Source organism: Lactuca sativa, chromosome 1 (genome assembly GCF_002870075.4).
Source record: "Lactuca sativa cultivar Salinas chromosome 1, Lsat_Salinas_v11, whole genome shotgun sequence".
NCBI classification, from domain to species: Eukaryota; Viridiplantae; Streptophyta; class Magnoliopsida; order Asterales; family Asteraceae; genus Lactuca; species Lactuca sativa.
In genome coordinates, this window is record NC_056623.2 from 19,004,128 (window position 1) to 19,019,045 (window position 14,918).

The 14,918-nt window shown below is 33.1% G+C and overlaps 2 protein-coding genes across 2 annotated transcripts; both read right to left on the reverse strand.

Moving 5' to 3' along the window:
* Positions 1-677: 677 nt before the first annotated feature.
* LOC111915717 (H/ACA ribonucleoprotein complex subunit 2-like protein) lies at positions 678-1,713 on the reverse strand. Its single transcript, XM_023911355.3, has 4 exons — positions 1,430-1,713; positions 1,252-1,321; positions 1,030-1,135; positions 678-945 (listed from the first exon to the last, which is right to left on the reverse strand). Exons 1-4 carry the CDS (start codon positions 1,566-1,568, stop codon positions 784-786), a joined length of 477 nt encoding a protein of 158 aa, XP_023767123.1. The 5' UTR covers positions 1,569-1,713; the 3' UTR covers positions 678-783.
* Positions 1,714-4,140: 2,427 nt separating this feature from the next.
* LOC111915718 (probable acyl-activating enzyme 17, peroxisomal) lies at positions 4,141-8,540 on the reverse strand. The gene is made up of 14 exons (XM_023911358.3): positions 8,183-8,540; positions 7,806-7,935; positions 7,470-7,738; positions 7,165-7,369; positions 6,947-6,987; positions 6,726-6,851; positions 6,284-6,357; positions 5,938-6,158; positions 5,710-5,804; positions 5,379-5,595; positions 5,089-5,214; positions 4,909-5,007; positions 4,399-4,611; positions 4,141-4,325 (listed from the first exon to the last, which is right to left on the reverse strand). The coding sequence occupies exons 1-14, from the start codon at positions 8,434-8,436 to the stop codon at positions 4,215-4,217; spliced, it is 2,181 nt and encodes a 726-aa protein (XP_023767126.1). The 5' UTR covers positions 8,437-8,540; the 3' UTR covers positions 4,141-4,214.
* Between the last annotated feature and the right edge of the window lie 6,378 nt (positions 8,541-14,918).

The following is a 14,918-nucleotide window of genomic DNA, read 5'->3' on the forward strand; positions in this document are numbered from 1 at the left end:
AGAAAAAAGATTTTTTTTTGTCACGTGTCACTCATTAATTTTTTTTGTTTATTTATTCAAATTTATAAGAAAAAAAACATTTCAATGTTAATAATTTATTATTTTTTTTATTTTCTTATAAATTTAAAATTCTCCGACTTTTATATTTTTTTTAAGTAGCTCATGAAATACATAGGTCTCGCAAGTAACACTTACTAAAACCCCATGCTCACTGTGAGAATGATGGTTAATATTCCAAATGCCCAAAAATTAAGTCATTTTCTTTTATCTTTGTGTGAATATCTGTAAATAATGTGTAACATGTGAACTTATAAGAACGTGATTACAATAGTAATAAACATTATTAGCAGGGTATGGTAAAAAAATTGTTGATTAAATTAAAAATATACTAGTATATACTTAGGCTTTGAGATAAATTACAAAAAAATGGATCATTAGACTAACTGGATCTAAGCCAACTTCTCCTCGAATGATATTCTGTTTACTGAGTTCAACTAGAATTGATGAAAGACATGTAGAACTTTGGTTAAATAAGTTGTTGTTCCTATAATAACACCCTTCTAATTCTATGATGACTAGTTGTACTTGCATAATGAACTGTTTTAGAAACATAGCATAAGTTAAAGTCTTTTTGGCTAAAAAAAACAGATTTATGTGCTTGGTTTTGGTCATGAATATTTAAAATAGCAAAGATAGCTAGAGTTGGTGATAAATTTAAACACCTGATACTAATACTGATAAATTCAAGTGCATAAACAAAGAAAGATACAAACAATTGTATTCTCAAAACATAGATGCAGCAAGTGATGTAATTTCTGTAGCAACTTCATCATATTCAGTTTTCAGTTTTTGCTGGATTTCCTCTCCAAGTTCTCCCTTTGTTGGCTTTGGGAGCACCAAAACACAGCATGTTGGCCTCTTTGTAGCACCTGCATTTGCTAGATCCTGCAACCACCATACCATTTTTCTCATGTCAATGTCCATGGCCGAGTCTAGATAAAAACCAAGGGGATGTAAAATAAAACTTACTTCTTTTGATGTAACATAAACATATGGTATCTCTGCTTCTTCACATAGTATTGGAACATGAGTTATCACATCGATTGGAGTTATGTTTCCAGCAATTACACATACCCTGCATTCATCCATTGATTCACCTTGGTGTTAACAACTAACGATCTATAACTCATCAACATAGATGGGATCTAATTTCATACAATCAATTTGCATAAACAAATCTCGCTAACTTACCCTTTATTACCGCGTCTGATGCTCTTCACGACCTCCTTGACTCCTCTTTTCAAGCATTTGTGTTCGGCAGCTAAATAACATCAAAACATGAACATAAAAAGCTAAGTTTCACCATGTTCGTTGAGATTAAATATGAAAAATTAATGGAGAAAAGTGTGCGAGATTTGATTGATTGTACCTTTGCGGACGAGTTTGAGGGTGCGTTTGGAGAGTTTTTTACCAGCAAGGGGTTTAGCGATTGGAGCTAAGGCCTGAAGCTTCTTCTTTTCCTTCTCCTTGTGTGCTGATTTCTCTACTTCACTGTCACTTCCTCCCATCTCTTCTGTATGAATCGTGAAATCAAGGGGGCAAAACTAAAGCAGCAGAAGTAGGGTTTATTTTCGCAACTTTTGATTTTAGGGTTTAAGGAGGTGGTATGGTAGGCTGCTGATTCTTTAGCGGAACATTTTGATACATCCACCTCCACTAAATTTAATAATGTAACGACAAACTATACCCCCATTTAAATGTATAGTGTATTTTAATTATTTTTGGTTGTAATATAATTCTTTTGAAAGCTGTTCTTGGTGGACCAATTAGACCAAAAAAATAATGTATGGACAGTTTATGCCCCTCAATTTAATACTTATTTTTTTCTTTTGTTATTTGGAATTAATATATTTATTTTTGATAATAGAAGACAAATGAATAAAATGAAATAAATAAAAAGAACGAGAAAAGGAGAGGTGAAGTGAAGTGAAGATATTCATACACATACACAACAAATCAAATTTCATACATTGTGAACATATTAATAACCGGATGATGTTATGTTGTATTTTTGTTGTATTTTACAACATATTTTTTTTTATTTAAAATAGTTCACATGCATATGCACAAGAATTATAGCAAAGAGTTTGAAACAATGAAGTCTTGAGTTAATAGCGGGGCATCACCAGAATGATGAATTTCATGAAAACATCACCAAAATGGTCAAGCCTTAAATCTAAAAGGAAAAAAGCTTCACCTGTTCATCAAGAACTTAACAAGGCTTCACTTATAGTAAAAAAAAAAAAAAATGAAATTTAAAGAAGTGTAACTATCAAAAGGAGAAAGGCTTCACCTACAAATCGGGTTTCTCTTAAAATTGATTTTTTTTAAGGGCAGCGACTTTATTTAAAAACAAAATCCAACGGGCACCTAGACCAAATACGAAAATATATATATATATATATATATATATATATATATATATATATATATATATATATATATATATATATATATATATATATATATATATATATAAAGCTAAAAAATAGACTAAAAGCTATTATAATTTTAGGAATAAGACGAAACACTAAAAACTAAGATGAATTTAGCCAATTTTGAGATGAGACATTTTATAGCAACTAGGTGAATTCCACCATCAGTAATATTTTATTGTTGTTTTATATTCATTATTAATATTTTTTTATGTTATTTGTATTTGTATTTTATATTTATATTTGTCTATATTTTTCATTGCTTTATTATTATTATTATTAATTTTAAAAAAACAAATATAAACCAAACAAGAAATCCTAAAGTATTATATTATACGGTTTGATTAAAAAATATTAAATAACAAAGCGTAAACAATAAGTATTTTTTAAAATAAAATTTCGAAATAAGAAATAAAGAAAGTTATTAATTGTAATTTATTATCACATTTACTACATTTAATAGTTTACATATATAAGTATAAGTATTATTTGGTTTTTTAATTTAAAAAATTAAAAAAAATAGAAATTGACATTTAGATATTATTTATTTTAAAAATATCATAAAATAACAAGTGTCAAAACTAATAAAAGATTGAGATGTAAAAAATGAATCTTCATTTGCTATGGTAGATTGATTGATTAATTTGAATTTTGAAAGATGGTATCCTATTTAATTGCAATTTCAATACATATCTAAGAAAAAAAATCATAGAGAACTAAATTACAAATTTATTTTATTCCATGTCTAACAAAACTAGACCCATGTATCAACTTATATTGAATTCCATTTGGATCCCATTAAATTTAAATTATTTTGAGTTTTGACAATTCTAATCCTTAAAAGGTATTTGCAAATCTTAAGTTTGCATATTCATCATTTCATTAGATTTATTTTCCTATGAAGATACTCCATGTTTAACAGCGAGCTTTTGAGAGGTTTTAAAAAAATTTAAATTAAAACAAAAAAGTTTCAAAATGGTTCGTACGGTAATTTGAGCTTTAAACTATTATTTTAAATTAGAAGTTCTTGATTCAAAAGCCAATTCAAGTAGATATTAAGAGATTTGAGTTTTTTTGATTTTATGTAATTTTATAAATTTAAAAGCTAACTACTTTTTGACCAATTTTGACAAAGAAGCCCTACCACATGTCAATTTTCATGTTTCACTTTATCCCTTGACCTATCATCTCATGTCCATTTAGTCCTTTGATTTTTTTTTTTTTTTATTTTTAAAGTTACCACCAAAAGTACTCCAAACGTTTGCAACCACTATTACTGTGAAAGATAGCCCAAATCGTTAAGCTTTTTATAATAATTAACCCAAAGTTAACAAAATTCCCGTATAAACATCAATTTCCATTGTGAAATGCTTAAAACGGTGTTGTCATTTAAAAAAAATACTATGAAATTCACTTTGTGTACTTCTTGAAAAAAAAAAAAACTATAAGAAAGATAACTATATTTGTCTCTCTTTTAAAATCCATCTCTAATAACAAATTACTTACACTGTCATAACCATAATAACAAGAAATTTACCTTTTTCTACAGTTCATAACAATTTATGACCTGAGCAACAAGTTGTTGGTCTATTTTTTGCTGACTTGGCATTTGATTTAACGTCTAAATATCTACATGGCTGCCACATTCGATTAAACAAGCGTACTATTTTATTAAAAAGTTTGAACATAAGTACATAACATAGTGAACAACATCCCAAATTACAATTTACCCTTTTGTCCAGTTTGAGTCAACTTCTGTCTCAAAACCCTCCTCATTACCTTGTTTGATGCAGTCCTAGGAAGCGATGCAAATGGCACCACATCAGAAACCTAAACAAAAACCCAAAACTCAAAATTAGAGAATTTATAACATTTCAACAAAATATTTCCAAAATGATGATACCTTAAACAAAGGGTTCAGATTCTTCTGTAAAGCCGAATTCAATGACACCCTCAACTTTTGTAAGTCGGTTGTGGAACCATCGTCATCTTTGAAAACAACCACAATCACCAACCGCTCGGGCCCACCGCCAGCTGGCGTAACCCCAATAGCGGCTGTCTCGAGGATTCCATCATCAACCGAGTTGCATATCCGTTCAATTTCAACCGAACTTACCTGTAAAACTAACCATACTCCTTTTTAAAACGGTTTCCAAGATAGTATGAAAAGGGCATTCACGTCTTTTGCACAGACAATAGATCAAGACTAGACTCGGTCTCTATCACACCCATTGACATCGGTATCATTATCAATCTCACTCCCAGTCCAAGTCCAAACACAGTACAACCTGATCTGTCATTGTCCTACGTGAGCAAGTTTTGATTTTGAGGCAAAATAGGTGAATCTTGATATCAATGAAATGAATTCTTTGGAACTTGTTGTGTAAAAGAGATATGAATATCAAAATCATGCCTTGATGCCACCAAGATTCATGGTATCATCTGCACGACCATGAGCACGATAGTATCCTCTAGAAGTGAGCTCAAATACATCCCCGTGTCTTCTTAGAACCTTATTATAAAAAACATTTAATAAAACATGACTTCAAATCCTAATTTATTTATTGTATAAGTAACATGACCTTTCACTTACCTTCCCATTCCAAGAAGGCATGCCTTTGAAATAAACATCGTAGTGGTTAGCATTTAGCAGCGTGCTTGATGCTCCAAACATCAAGGGATTAAGAGCCAGTTCACCAACTCCAGGCACATTTGGTGGCTATAAACATCAAATAGATTTACACCTAATCCTTATTAATCCATTGATTGATCATAAAAAACTAATAAATTGCAATTTTTGTTCCATTGACATCAGTCTGAGTCTGATACATGTCAAATGCAGAATAATCTGTCATGTCCTGTGTGACAAACGATTGTGCTTACCATGGGGATACCATTTTGGTCAAGAATAAAGAGATTACATCCCAAACTTGGTGTGCTGAAAGCAGACAGACATTGGGGATGAAGTAATGATCCGGTGATAAAACCACCACCAATCTCAGTTCCCCCACAATACTCAATGACTGGTTTGTATTTAGCTCTTCCCATCAACCAAAGGTATTCATCCACACTAGACGCCTCTCCCGTTGACCCAAAGCAACTAACAGAGTTGAAAATAAGCTCATCTTAGAAAATAAAAACACAAAACTAACAATTTCTTCATCTCTCATCTATGCAAAAGACAAAAATACCCTCCCCGTCATCCAAAACTCACCGGATGGTTGACCAGTCGAAGCCAGCTGTACAATTGTTTGTTCTCCATGCCCTTACAATACTTGGGATCACTCCCAACATTGTTACTTTTGCATCCTGAAAAGTTTGCGCAAATAAGGGTAAATTTGGAAGATGTTAGGACTTACCAGATTAAGTTCTGTCCCCAATAAGTAAAAGAGATACAACATGGATTTAAAAGGCAAAAAATACGTACAAGTTATGAAACAACCTGAACAAACTTGGCAAATCCAGAACCAAGTGGAGCTCCATTATATAAAGCAAGTGAGGCCCCATTTAATAAGGAAGCATAAACTAGCCATGGACCCATCATCCATCCAAGATTTGTGGGCCATGCCACCACATCACCCTTGCGGATGTCCATGTGGCACCAACCATCTGCACCAGCCTTGAAAGGTGTTGCAAGAGTCCATGGAATTGCCTTTGGTTCCCCTGTGCAAATTTCCTTTTATATTAGTTAACAGAATCAATAGTTCAACACCATTATAAATTGACTTAAGTTTGATAATAAAAATATATAGATTCAATTTGGAGACATTATCTTTAATGTTTTCTACCTGTAGTCCCTGAAGAAAAGAGGATATTTGAAAATTCTTCAACTGGTCGTTCAACAGCAACAAACTCGACATTCCTGTATATTTTGATTTGTGAATTGACTGAATTCAGAAACAGAAACAGGTTATAAACATTTAGAGTGTTGTTTTCTTTGTTACTTAATGGGCTTAATGGGTTAAGCACTTAATATGGACAGCTATACATGGTTGTTTGCTTTTTACTTGATCTGAATATTTGTGAAATTTGGTTTTTTGGAATGTAAGGGCAAAAATGGTCATTTAGTCTTGTTCAGACAGTTTATTCGGCCTAGAAAAAGAAACAGACCTTATGTATACAGCAGTTATCCATATAGACATCATTACCCATTCAACCACTTTACCCATACACGAATTAATACATAATATATTTAATATGGTAAAGCTATACACAAAGAAGCAAACATACTTGTAACTTTTAACTTGTTCTAGAAAATCATGCCAAGAAATATCACCATCACGCAATTTCATACTAAATCCTGAGCCTCTTGTAGGAATGACAATTGCCATTGGAGATTGAGCATCAACAACTCGGCTGCAGAGTTTATTTGAGAATCATGTTATTTGAAAAAAAAAAGAAGCTAAAAAGGGTATGAAGGTCATTTTCAATGTGGGAATTGAATACAACACCTGTATAAAGGAATGCTTCTTTCCCCACGAATGATTAAATCCTGAGGAACAAAATTTATTGATGAGAGATATGGATATTGTAAAAGCAACCGAAGAGCTGGCCCCCACCCCAAAAGATGTAAATCAGGTACTAAGTGGTGTGGTCTGCCAAGTGGCTGACATGTCACCACAAGGCACAAGGGGCCCATCCACATTGGAATTGAAACTTTTGCAAGTACCTGTGTGAAAATTGCTTTTGCTTTTGATAGTACAAGTCTTGTAGAAATTTCAGTTGGAGCAAAACTATCCGCAATAGATACAACCACATGGCCTGCAAGAATAATTGCCAGATATATCACTACAGAATTGACATCCATAGGCATATCAATCGCAATTGCAGATCCTTTTTCCAATCCCAAAGTTCCAAGAGCATATGCGACTAACCTAACATAATCCCAAAAAAAAAAAAAAAAATCACAAAAATTAGGGTAAAAACGCCACCTAAATGTCAGAAAAAGGTGTTGATATAAGCAATTTAGCTTACCAAACCTCTGAACGCAATTTCTCAAATGTCATTGTGTTCACTGGCGTTTCATCATCACCTTCATTACGCCATATCACTGCTATATCACTTGAAATCCTTTTGCTACTCAAACTTAAACAATTTCCAGCAGGATTTACATAAGCTCCAGGAAGCCACCGACCTCCTGGATGCAATAACTGGGTTTCTTCAGATGGATCATCGACTAATATTGCTTTTGGAGGCACAGAAAATGATATGTTCATTTCAACCAGTATCGTTTTCCAAAACACCTGGCATAACGATGATTGTGATCCATTGGAATGAAAATTTTAATGGTTTGAAAAGGGCGAGATGTACCTCAAGATTTGAGGCTGAAAATTCATGAAAAGTAGAGTAACTCGTAATGGGGTCTTTATAATTGGGACCCAGGAACTCCTTCCCTCTTCTCTCTAATAAACTACCTATGTTCGTTAATAACGCCTCCTCCCTAATCATGCCAGGAAAAAATCGAACAATGTAAGTATAGAGAAACAATCAACGTCAACTACCAAATGCAAAATTGATATCTGCAGTGCTTGTTATGAAGTTTATTGTTGATCATCAACTTTTTGCACTTGAAATTATTCGTTTGAATGTTTTCGCGAGCGAGAAATTTGAAGTTAATTTATTCTTTCAAAAACTAGCTTCGATGAACACTAATTGTAACAATTTTCAAAGGGGAAGTCGGAGCTTACGGGTCAGGTAACCAGGCGGGAGGATCGGGTCCGAAATCTTTGTAACATCCATAATACATCATCTGATGAAAAGAGAAAGGAAGGTCCGGATTGAGAAGTCGGGTGGAGATTTGATTCCATGTCTGAGGAGTAGCAGGGCCGTAACTCTGGATGATTTGAGTGAGCTCCTGATGAAGTTGCGTGGCAGTTTCCGATGGGATACCCAGCTCTACTATGTCCGATGAGTCAATAGAGTCGAGGGATTTGTACACCATTGTTGATTCTCTGAGATTTCTTTGATAACTTTCAAAGTCTCTGTAGTTTCTACAAATTGTTAACGATCTTCCAAGAGAGAGAGAGAGAGAGAGATAAGGCTTATAAAAGACAGTAGATGATTAGATAATATCGTTTCCAAATCCTATCAAAATTATAATTATTTTCAATTAATTACGAGAAAACTGTCAATATCCTATCAAAATTATAATTATTTTCAATTAATTACGAGAAAATTGTCAATTTTAGCAAACTATAACGTCCCAAAATTTTCAGATAAAATTTTTATTTTTAATTCATTCCAAAATATCCAATAATCATATCAAATCAACCAAAAGTATGTCATAGTGAAAAGTCATCAGAATACAAAATCACAAAATACGGGAAAACATTGACGGATGCGATATGATCATGTCGAGCGTTTCCCTTCCTAGTTGGAAGTACCTGAAACATAAACCGAAAACTATAAACACAAAGTTTAGTGAAATCTCTCAAAATACCCCATGTTATACGTACATAACAGTCAAAACATACATGAGTCTATTTCACTCATTTCGGTCTCTTTCAACCAGTATTAGGTATATTTCACCCCTTCGGTGTCTTTCAACCCGTATTGAGTCTATTTCACTCTCTTCAGTCTCTTTCAACCAGTGTTGGGTATAGTCTCCCCCTTCGATCTCTTTCAATTGGTATCAGATCTATTTCACCCTCTACAACTAGCATACAATCATATCAACAAGAGTCACAGAGACAACATGTATATACAAATATAACACAAAATTGTCACGAAGACAACTATAATCTTACAAACATAATCCAGTGGGTCGGCATTGGTGCCTTCGACCCACAAGTACAGTAAAGGAACTCGCCTCAGTCTGAAGATAAACCAAATCACACTCGGGCTGCTGAATCGTAAAATCCCAACCCTAAATCACAAATAATAGAACCCTAATTAGCAATTAGGTCATTAACCCAAACCGAGAGTCCAAATCCTAAATCCCGACTCCTAGGGTAAAAAAGGTTGTTTTACCCTTCCCTTAATAGGCCTAACATATCATGGTCCAAATCCAAACTAGCCCAAAGTCTAAAAAGGCCCAAGAGGCCTAAAACCCACCATAACCTAAAAGGCATAAGATCCACTAATGACCCAACACTCTAAACCCGAAAAGCTACCTGGTGAGTATGTTGAGTGTACCACCAGTACGCCCGACGTACTCGATTGCTACACAAGGATTGGGATCCCAGACATGTATACTCAGCGTACGCCCGACGTAAGCCCCAGTTGGCCAAAATGTCTATTAAGCACTTAATTCTTTAAGCCCAACGTCCATCTTACAAATCTAGCTCTCTAAGGACGTCTTAAACAATAAAGTTACAATCTTGATACCTTTGCATGGCTCAAGGAGACTCAAACCCTATATTTAGCATCTTACTTCCATTAAATGATCACTAACTCACGCATGGTTGATCTACAACCATCAAGATGAAAACTTTATGATCCAGGGACCTCAGAAACATCAAAGGACACATCTCATAACTTCTAGAGTAGCATTTACTCACAAGAGTTCATCCATGGGACCAAAATATGCTAAAATCTTCACCCATTCTAGATCCAAACATATGAGAATCAAGGTTAAAACTTTATACCTCCAATAAGGTGGAAAGAGTGAATAAAATATGCATCTACAAGCTCCCACTTGCTTAATGCTCCTCTACGAAGGATTATTCTTCTTCAATATAACCCACACATACAAGGGCCCAATCTCTTGAGAAATGGGTTAGGGTTTCGAGATATAGCTTAGAAGAGACAATGGAGGCTGATAAGGAGAAAGCTTTGGGGTTATAAGGTGTTTAAATAAGGTGCAAACCCTAAAAATTAGGGTTTTCCCCTAACTGACGTACGCCCAACGTACGTACCAGGGGGCTACCCCGTCTCATTCATTCTTCGAAGTACGCCTGGATTACCTTATGTATGCCCAGCGTACTAGAGTCCTCAAGTCAAAATAAAAGAAAATAAGTAGGTAGGATTTTACCTCACATATCGGGCGTTACAACTTTTCCCCACTTGAATCAGACTTCGTCCTCAAAGTCTGTATCCGTAAATAACTTTGGGTAATGCTCTCTCATCTCCTCCTCAAGCTCCCATGTCCATTCTGACCCCTTTCGGTGTTGTCACTGCACCTTTACCAATTCCACAACCTTGTTTTGAAGAGCCTTCATCTTCCTGTCAAGGATGGCCACTGGTCTCTCTATATAATTCAGGCGATCTTCTACCTTAATGTCCTCCAATGGAACCACTGCAGAATCATCAACCAGACATTTTCGCAGCTTATAACTTGGAAAGTGTTATGGATCTGGCTTAGCTCCTCTGGTATATCCAAGCGGTACCCAACCCTGTCCACTCAAGCTAACACCCTGAAAAGGACCAATATATATGGGGTCTAGCTTACTCCGGTTCCTGAATCGGATGACACCTTTCCAAGGTGACACCTTCAGGAGTACCATGTCCCTAACCTGAAATTCTAAGTATGATCGGCGTCTATCTGTGTAACTCTTCTGGCGGATCTGTTTTGTCTGAAGTCTGCCGCGAATCAGTTCCGTCATCTGAAGTACCACCTCCGTACTACTCATGAATTATTGACCAACCTCACCCCAACATATTGGGATCTTGCACTTCCTCCCATAGAGCATCTCAAAAGGAGGTTAATTAATGTTGGTGTGATAATTGTTATTATACGAAAACTCCGCCAAAGGAAGATATGTATCCCAACTCCTGCCAAAATTCAATACACATGTCTAAAGCATGTCCCCTAATGTCTAGATAGTCCGCTCATTCTGACCATCAGTCTGCGGGTGAAAAGTCATACTAAAATGCAGATGAGTACCCCAATCCTCGTGGAATTTCTTCCAGAATCTGGAAATAAACCAAACATCCCTATCATAAACCACGAAAATCGACACCCCATGTCATGCCACAAACTCCCGAATCAGAGGATTTGATTTGAATGTGAGAAAATGAGATGCTTTTGTTGCCATTTACAGGCGTTTTTAGGAAAAGCATGACACGCCTTTCCCTGGCTTGGTCGGCAATGTCTCATCCGAAAACGTGACATGTGGCGCTCAGTTTGTGGTGCTATGTACCATTATGTAAATTTCTCATTTTTGTCCTGTTTTAAAGCATAACTGAGGTATGCTTTGTTATTTTTGTCATTTCTTGCACAAATATAATTTCAAACATATAAATTTCATTCTTAAAGATATTTTGACTTTTCAAAACATAATTTTCACTTAAAATTTACATTAACAAATACTTGGCGAAAAATCCAATTTTGTCTTCCTTTTACACCTTTTGAGGACTTTCTCATTTCTAACAACATACATACACTTAATCTATTAAATTAAGTATATTTTAACACCATAACCATGATTTTAAAATTTTTACATTAAATAACATCATTAAGTAGGCCAAAAAATTATCAAAGTTAAAAGTATTTTTGGCAAGTTCGAAAAGCTCTTTTAGAAAAGCATGTTCAAAATTCATAATATAGTTTTAAAATTAGATTTTTTGGAAAATCATAACTTGTTTTTTTGTCAGAGAAACAAAACTTCAATAACAAAAATAACGTTCAAAATTTGATATTTTCAAGAACGTTTGAATATTTTTTTAAGTAGATAGTTCATATATGTTTATGAAAAATGCTAATTTTTGTTAATTTTCTTTATTTTTTATATTATAATCTATGCCCATGAGTGACGTGCCCCTCTTTTTCATAATGGGGGCTGATACTTCCACATCTGTTTTTTATTCATCCACGGATTTTCATGGGAAAATGACAAGAATGCCCCTCATTTATTTTTAATAATCTAATTAATTAGGCCTGATTTCTCTTTCATATTTTCTTGGTTGTCTTTTTTCTTTATTTCGGCAATGCTCAGTGGTATATCAAGATTCCCACAATCATGGCATCTCATCATCCATTCTTTCTTCATCCTTGTTGCATCTTCAATCAACTTTAATCTGATAAAAATCAGTACACAAAACCAATACATGAACATAAACACAACAGGTTTTGCATATATCATTAATGACGGAATCCCAGTCACACGAAATGAGATCGATTCAAATCGGAACAGACAGCCGGACATACGATACATCAAACCACTTCATCTATGGGATATGTTCTCTGGTGAGTTAGTAAGCTTTCACCATCTATTGAAAATCGTTCCTAGATTTTGGTGATTGGTTCACATTCTTGTTGACCGGAGATAATTCAATGATTAAGTGGTTCTCGCCGATGGGGCTGTCCGTAAATGGTTATTCAAACATCAGCAACCCATTTGTTGCAGCGAAGTTTGATACATTTCCAAACGGGATCTGGGTCCAACTGTCCAAGAAACTTTAGCGGTGGTATTTTGGGATTTCAATATTTGATTTAAAGCTTTGTGAAAACCACGATCCGCCAACATTAAGGAGCCCAGATCCGGTGATGGAAAAGATAATGGCAAGACTTGGAACGACACTAATCGTTGGATTATCAGTTATGATTCCATTTGTGGCTGTTCCTACCTTCTCTGCGTGGAAGTGAAGAAGAAAAGAAATGAAGAGCACAAGGATTTCATGTCGTGATGGACAAAATTGGGAACCGGGGCTAGAAGAGACTATTAAGCACATATCTTTAAATTATTAATTACACTAGGGGTATAATTGTCATTTTCCTTTAAAATCTGTGGATGAATAAAAAAAAGTCTGTGGAATTATCAGTACCCTTTCATAATTTGTTATTGACTTGTAAGAGATCATGCTTCATGCATGTGCTATGTGCTCAAAAGAACTATAAATTTGTGATGATATGCTTAATCAAACATTCTTTTGTGGTTTCTAACTAAAACTAATAAGGATTTGGAGTGACACATAATGAATAAGTTCTAAGAATAAGATGAAAGAGAGATTTGACTAAATAGGCTCCTACCCTTTAAGAACATTAGAGGATGCCAATTGCCAAATACCATTAAATTCAATGCATCTCCTTTTCCTGATAGCGTCATCAACATCAACTTTGCAAAGGTTTTTTTAGAAATATTAAAAAGCAACATTGTATATGTGAAGGGCCCTGACCAAATACTTTTGATTTTGAAAAGTGGATAAATCTTCTTTAAAAATCCCGCACATATATGATATATAATAAACCTCTATAGTTATATACTTCAGTTTATTTATAACATGACATGTCATTTTGTTGTCATATTATTATCACGAGTCTCATCCAAAATAAGTTTGGTTCCTTTGCATTAATTATTATTATTATTATTATTATTATTTTAAATTAAAGCTTAAAAAAACTATTTTAAATAGTTTTTAGAAAAAATTTAGCCTTTTAAAGCTTTAAAATTTCAGTTTTTATATGATTTTATATTTTTAAAAGCTTCTAGAGTACAATTAATTTTGTCAAATATGCATATAGTCTCTTACAACGTAACTATATAGTGTACACGTTATTTATTACATCTATATAGTAAATTAGTTTGTTCACTTACTTTATTGTTTTTTCTTATATAAGTTTGTGGACTAGAAATATTTAGTTTATGATTACATTATAAATTATAAATTATTAATTGGTAATCTAACAAAGATAATCCGATTATTAAATTTTATATTTTATTTCTTAATTTTTACAAGATAATAACTTTATCTTATAATTTTTTTGCTTTGTTGAAATATATATATATATATATATATATATATATATATATATATATATATATATATATATATATATATATATATATATATATAAAAGGTTATAATAATTTGAACACATATAATAAGAAAAATAGACATATATCATTTGCAATGTTTTTTATACCGTTTAAACTATTTAAAAATTGGATTCCTCAGAAAGTAAATTAAAAAAAAAATATAGTTTGAAAGTCTAAGCATTTTTTCTTAAGATTAGTATATAATAGTCTAAAATTGGTTCTTATGTCTTGAAATAACTATAAATTTGACATCTATTCATCACGAATATTTATTGTGAAAGTATCTTTTTAAATGAGGTGATGCTAATAAGATACCACATAAATATTTTTATAAAAAGTCAACATATAATTAACTATTTATAAACAATTTTTTCGGAAAACAATACAATTTTAACAAATAAAAATATTTCAAAACTTAATTAGGGTGTCTATATGGTAAAATATTTTAACCAATCCTTTTTATATGGTCCTCACTCTCTAAAAAAATAAAATAAATAAATTATGCGCAACAAATGCAAAGTTGCCAATAATTTAAAAAAATAATATTTGTTTATCAGAAAAACACAGATTTTTTAATTTTTTGGTAGCCATCTTTAAATAAACCATTTTCGTATAATTAATTAAAACATGCATTACAATTTATGAAACAATTGTAAAAATAATAGTCAATACTATTTACAAAATAGATATTATTATATTTTTTTAAAAGAAAACTGCAATAAAGTCC

What these genes read in the sequence shown, in the direction of transcription:
- LOC111915717 (XM_023911355.3), bottom strand. Translation starts at nt 1,568, where the DNA reads ATGGGAGGAAGTGACAGTGAAGTAGAGAAATCAGCACACAAGGAGAAG. An exon ending in CCTCAAACTCGTCCGCAAAG is followed by an intron (nt 1,322 to 1,429) that starts GTACAATCAATC and finishes GATGTTATTTAG; the next exon opens with CTGCCGAACACAAATGCTTG. An exon ending in ATCAGACGCGGTAATAAAGG is followed by an intron (nt 1,136 to 1,251) that starts GTAAGTTAGCGA and finishes GGATGAATGCAG; the next exon opens with GGTATGTGTAATTGCTGGAA.
- LOC111915718 (XM_023911358.3), bottom strand. Translation starts at nt 8,436, where the DNA reads ATGGTGTACAAATCCCTCGACTCTATTGACTCATCGGACATAGTAGAG. An exon ending in GAACAAGTTAAAAGTTACAA is followed by an intron (nt 6,358 to 6,725) that starts GTATGTTTGCTT and finishes CAAAATATACAG; the next exon opens with GAATGTCGAGTTTGTTGCTG. An exon ending in ACCAAAATGGTATCCCCATG is followed by an intron (nt 5,215 to 5,378) that starts GTAAGCACAATC and finishes TGATGTTTATAG; the next exon opens with CCACCAAATGTGCCTGGAGT.